The sequence below is a fragment of the Sinocyclocheilus anshuiensis genome, unplaced genomic scaffold (genome assembly GCF_001515605.1).
Source record: "Sinocyclocheilus anshuiensis isolate Anshui unplaced genomic scaffold, SAMN03320099.WGS_v1.1 scaffold47, whole genome shotgun sequence".
Taxonomy (NCBI): Eukaryota; Metazoa; Chordata; class Actinopteri; order Cypriniformes; family Cyprinidae; genus Sinocyclocheilus; species Sinocyclocheilus anshuiensis.
In genome coordinates, this window is record NW_015551047.1 from 999,045 (window position 1) to 1,005,329 (window position 6,285).

At 41.5% G+C, this 6,285-nt stretch overlaps 1 protein-coding gene across 1 annotated transcript in view; it reads left to right on the forward strand.

The window, feature by feature from the left end:
• Positions 1-225: 225 nt before the first annotated feature.
• LOC107661871 (sialoadhesin-like) overlaps positions 226-6,285 on the forward strand; it is a 23,624-nt gene continuing 17,564 nt past the window's right edge. The window contains exons 1-3 of the mRNA XM_016451656.1: positions 226-301; positions 403-459; positions 5,615-5,884. Of these exons, the coding sequence (XP_016307142.1) occupies positions 226-301; positions 403-459; positions 5,615-5,884 (403 nt within the window). The remainder of the gene's footprint in view (positions 302-402; positions 460-5,614; positions 5,885-6,285) is intronic.

The window sequence follows — 6,285 nt, forward strand, 5'->3', positions numbered from 1 at the left end:
CAAGTATTTTGCTCACATAATGAACTGCTCTGAGAACACAATGAAAATAATTCATAAGACACTGAATCAGTGATTATAACACTTCACTGTAACCTGATTTAGCATGTGTGTTTTACAATCAAGTAACTGTATTCATATAGTAAAAACAGCACATTATTTTCATTGTGAATTGTTGTCATTGTACAGAAAGAGCAAAAGCCAAAGTGAGCATCAAACTTGATCAACATGTATTCAGAGGAGAGACAGTCACTCTCAGATGTGACATTGATGGTGAAGGAGTCACTAGCTGGCAGTACAGCTGGTATAAAGACGGTTCAGTCAGTTTTTTCAGTGAACTACAGGAACACACATTCAGGTTTGTTACTGAGTCTGATGCAGGTAAATACTCCTGTTATGGAGCAGAGAGAGGAGGATCACGAACATCAAACATCAGTGATGCCGTTACACTGACAGTATCAGGTGAGTTTGATCATCTCGTCATACACTCAACATGTTATTAATAAGCAATTATCTTTTGCTCCTTTAAATTTTGCTTGCTCCTTTCATTTATTTTTTTGTCTGACATGATGTTCAAACAAAGTCTCACAAAAGTTGGCTGGATTTGATTTTAACATCCATTAACAATTTACATCCCAAGAAGGTAGTCATGTTGTTTCTTGGAATAAAACGTCTCGGTTAAGTATTGTAACCCTCGTTCCCTGAAGGAGGGAACAGAGACGTCACATCGGATGACCGACAAATTGGGATCTCGCTTAGAGAGACCAATCCACTTCGAGTGTACACTAAACGAGCCAATGCACATTTGCATGCGATTATTGCATCCCGTGGAAGCCTCTTGCTCCACTATTTTTTGGCGCAGGCCAGGGCTTACCACAAGAAGACCAGCTACTGCTGCTATGGCACTACCCACTCAGTAGGACTGGATAACACTGGGAAAACGTACCCATACCACTCGGGACCATCCTTCCCGAAGGAGGTTTCGGAAGCACTTACACATATGAACAACCGTTTAGGCGCATATGGAAGATTAGAGGTGATTGTAACCCTCTTGGAAAAATAGCAAAAAGTCTGCCGGGGAAACACGGGCTTTGAGGCTATACCGTGGATTTTACACATATGGGATCCACTTAGGTCTCTACATATGGAACCCAGCCCTCCGGCGGTTCTCACGGATTCATCGAGGCCACGTCGGGTCGTGGTTGGCAGCAATCGCAGCCACGTAGACTTTAAGGGTGGAGGGAGACAGCCTTCGCAACCCCTGCTGCAGAAAGGACAGCACGACTCTGATCGGACATTTCCGGGGGTCTTCTCGGTGAGAAGAACATCACTTGACGAACAGGTTTCACTTCAAGGCGTAAGCGTGTCTCGTAGACGGTGCTCTCGCCGAAGTGATGGTGTCAACTACCTCTTGGGGTAGGTCACCTAGAACCTCCGCGTCCTGTCCAGGGACCAGACATGAAGTTTCCAGAGGTCTGGACGCGGGTGCCACAAGGTGCCCCGTCTCTGAGTTAGTAGATCCTTCCTCAGAGGAACCTGCCAAGGAGGGGCTGTCACGAGGAGCATCAGTTCCGGGAACCAAGTCCGAGTGGGCCAGTAAGGCGCCACGAGCAGGACCTGCTCCTCGTCCTCCCTGATCTTGCACAGTGTCTGTGCAAGAAGGCTCACTGGGGGAAATGCATACTTGCGCAGGCCCCACGGCCAGCTGTGTGCCAATGCGTCCGTGCCGAGTGTTCCCTCGGTCAGGGAGTAGAACAACTGGCAGTGAGAGGTTTCTGGAGAGGCAAACAGGTCTACCTGAGTGGCTCCAAAATGACTCCAAATCAGCTGGACCGTCTGGGGATGGAGTCTCCATTCTCCCGGGAGCGCAGCCCGTGACAGCTTTTTTACTGATTACGTTGCTGCCGTGTGTTTTGAGTTTGAGCTCCGTCAAGTTAATTCTTTGTCGTCTAATTTTTTATCTTAAAATCAATTTTATACACCACCATTTTCGTTTATATAACGTGTATCATCTTCCCGCAATGAGAACATGACTCATCCACAAACGCCACCTCAGCGTGCTAAATGCCCAGGCACGTGAGGCAGCGATCGTGACCATCACCCAGCGCCAGGTAACGACCGCATCCAGAAACGCCCGGGTGATACGTTGTCTATAGCAAGACCCACATCGTCTTTATAAAGACGTAACGTCAAGTTTGCCACGCAACGTCGTCTTTAAAAAGACGCACCCGTAAATACTCTTTTAGGGAAAAAGCTCTTTTAGCATGCTGAAGCGCACAGGGGAGGGGATTTACAGTTGCAATCAAAATTATTAAACCACCTTGACCTGTGAGACATTTTGCTGCAGAGAACAAGATTTTGTTAACAATTCAACAAAGTAATCAGTAAGTCATTTGACCATAAGTCAAATTTGGTGCAGAATCTTTTATTCTTTAGAACCACCAATAAATGTGGGCTGTAAGTGCTTAGAAGCTTCCATCACCTCTCAACTGCAAACTTGTCCCATTTCTCACTTGAAAAGGCTTCCAGATCACTGATTATCTTTAGTTTTCACATTGCTACTGCTTTATTCAAATTCAACCAGATATTTTCAATGAGAATTAAATGACTGAACAAGCCATTCAAGAACATTCTATGATTTATCCCTGAACCAAACATAAGTAGATTTGGATGTATACTTTGGGATGATTGTCCTGCAGGAAAGTTAATTGACCATCATCTTCGGTCTTTGCACCAAAGGCATCACAATTCATGCCAAAATGGCCTGATATCAAATAATCCATGATATCCTTCATACAGTCATGATTTTCACCTTCTGCAAAAGTAAAACAGCCCCATAGGACTGGTCCACCTCCATGTTTGACCATGGAGATTGTGTTCTACTGCTTATCAATCTTATTTTCTTCCTGTAAGAGCAGGCGCAGCCATTTATAAATTTATGTGTCTGGCTTCCGGTACAGCCGTTTTTAGCTGTATGAAACAGCTCGTTTTGCTGCTTGATATTGCAAACTGGTATGTTTTACCATATTATTTTAAAGTATTATCTTATTTATGAACAAACTTGTTTGTAGTGCAAACAGTTTTACAGTTTACTACACTTTATTCTTCTCATTATTTCCCTATAGCGGCTAATGAGCCTGAAGTCCCGCACATTCACAGAAAACGGCTTACATGCACGTTGAAAAATAAGGTGGATAAGCTTTGCCTTTTTTTGCACCAGATATACCAGTGATCCATGGGTCCAGAAAGTTCCAGTTTGGTTAAATCACTCCATTAAACATTCTTCCTGAATTCCACAGGTCTATCCAAATGAATTTTAGCATGTTCAAGTTGGCCTTTTTTGTTCTTTTTGGTCAAGAGTCATTTGGCAAGATGCCCCAACATGAAGGCCACACTTGTCTAGTGTTCTTCTTATACTCTGAATTGAAATATTTGTTTCTCCTTTCATCAGGTCATCTTGCAAGTCTTTAGCTGTACATTGCAGGTTTTTTTTCAGTCGTTGTGATCAAACATTTTATGATATTGTGCTTTTTCTTCGACACCATCAAAGGTCTTCTGGTACAACACATTTTATGCTTAGGAATAAGGCTGTCAGCTCTGTGTCACTAGGATTTTTTAATGTCTTAGACTTAGACTTTCTAACATAATAAAAATATATCTTCTCTATAGCTTTTGTGAGACATATATTTGCTTTGACATATTTGCTACTCAACTTCAGCATATGCATGGGCTAAATGTAACTATTAGAAACTAAATGTACGTTTCTAAAGACTTAATTGTGTTTTAAAGGGGTCATATGATGCTGCTAAAAAGAACATTATTTTGTGTATTTGGTGTAATGAAATCTGTTTATGCGGTTTAACGTTAAAAAAAACACATTATTTTCCACATACTGTACATTATAGTTTCTCCTCTATGCCCCGCCTTTCTGAAACGCGTCGATTTTTACTAAGCTCATCGGTCTGAAAAAGCGAGGGGTGCTGTGATTGGCCAGCTATCCAGTGTGTTGTGATTGGCCGAATAACTCAAGCGTGTGACGGAAATGTTACTCCCCTTACCATACTGTGTGATGGAAATGTTACGCCCCTTACCATATTGTGATGCACTGTCAGGCCGTAGCTACGAGACAAAAACATTAAAACCCATTATAAACGAGGCATTTGTGGCATCCAGTGGGGACATAATTACGGATTATAATGACTTATACTGTCTTTTTACGCGTTGCGTTGCATCGCGCCGCGTAAACATAAAACCATGTCTGCATTTGTGATCGGAGAAATTACAAACAACAAGTGCTACTCTAACGATTCAAACGAGAGTTTTTTGGCCAGTGTAGTGGCAAATTCTTTAAATATAAAAAACGTACTTACAGTCTGTGAGTCAGAACAGCCGGCATTGTAGTCTACTCTACCAGGATCAGGAAACAGTCCTCCATAAAATGCTCCAAAGAGAAATGAAAAATTGAAATCGCATCATATGACCCCTTTAAGACAATTGACCTATCGGTAAGCCCCTCCCTTTCGAACGCAGATGAGCCAATGGCAGTCGAGTATCAGTTGCACAGGGAGCAGAACTTGAACATCTTTTGGTTTCAGCGCCATAGAGAAACATTGGAAGATTCGAAGCTCACATCGTTTTGATGGTGTTTATGCTACAAAAATGAAAAAAAAAAAACGATGTGCCTGGAATACTTGTAAGCCTGATTCCAGGTATCCTGAGAGGATGGGCTATGGAATTTATTTTATTACATTTCCTATATCCAAACAAAACAGAACAAAAATGTCCCTAAGCATTCAACCCCAATCCCAATAAAGATGAAAACGTTCATTTTCTGGTTGTCATACTCTCAAAGACAGTAGCAACTCTGTTTGTTTGTCCAAGTGAGCAACAGTAACTTACTGATGGGTCAATTCTTCCCCACCACACAAATAAGTGACTTAAAAACAGCAATGTTTTAGGGATTGCATAATAGGGATTGAATAATTATGACATAGCTGTGTTATTATCCTATAACTCAAAAATAGTACATTATAAATGTAAATTATCTCTCTTAATATGCCAGTAAACTGTTACAGATGCAATTTTTATAAAATCCTGAATCTTCAGAAAGGCTTGTATTTTTAAAGTACAATTTCTGGGGGGTGGAGTGAATAATTTTGATTGCAACTGTACCAGTAAGCAGACGAGAACTTCTGCTGAAAAATCTTCACCACTCATGCTACTAATGACCTTATATTGACAGATTTTCCTAAACCAAAACTGACTGCGCGGTCACAGAGTTCATTGTTCACTGGAGACTCAGTTACTCTGAGATGTGAGGTGGATCAGTCACAGGGTGGATGGGAGTTTCTCTGGAGTAAAAACTCAAACACTGAATCTACTGAAGCTGCAACTAAAACAATCAATTCAGTGAAAGTCTCTGATGGAGGAGAGTACATGTGCAGAGCCCAAAGAGGGGGATATTTCACAGATTACAGTGAACCAGTAACAGTGACAATATATGGCAAGTATTTTTTATTTTCTCTGAGAAAATGATATCTTAACACAAAAGCACAGCACATTTTTATTAATTTTACTTTTTATCTCATTTTCATTGTGAACTGTTGTCATTGTACAGAAAGACCAAAACCCACAGTGACCATCAAACCTGATCGACATGCATTTGGAGATACAGTCACTCTCAGATGTGACATATATGGTGAGGGATTCACAAGTTGGCGGTACAACTGGTATAAAGATGGTTTAGTCAGTGTTTTCAGTGAACTACAGGAACACACATTCAGTCCTGTTACTGAGTCTGACGCAGGTAAATACTCATGTTATGGAACAGAGAGAGGAGGATCACGCTACTCACACCGCAGTGATGCAGTTACACTGAGAGTATCAGGTGAGTTTGATCATCTCCTCATAGAAGTTACAAGTTTACACAAGTTTAAAAGAATATTCCAGGTCCAGTACAAGTTAATATCAACCAACAGCATTTCTGACATGTTGATTACCACAAAAAAAAAGCAAGGGCAAACTGGTGCAAATGAACCTAAACATTTGGCACTGCATAAATTCAACACACAGCCATATTCTAAAGTGGCAAGAACGCTAAATTAGGGCGGCCACAGGATTTTCATCCATGGTATGCAGAAGAAAAAACGTAGCTAAATAACGTCTCAGGTTACTTGTGTAACCATGGTTCCCTGAGTACGGAATGAGACACTGCGTCCTCTTGGGATCGCTATGGGGAACGCCTCGTCGTGACCCGTGTCTGAAGCATACATTGAAAAAACACCAACT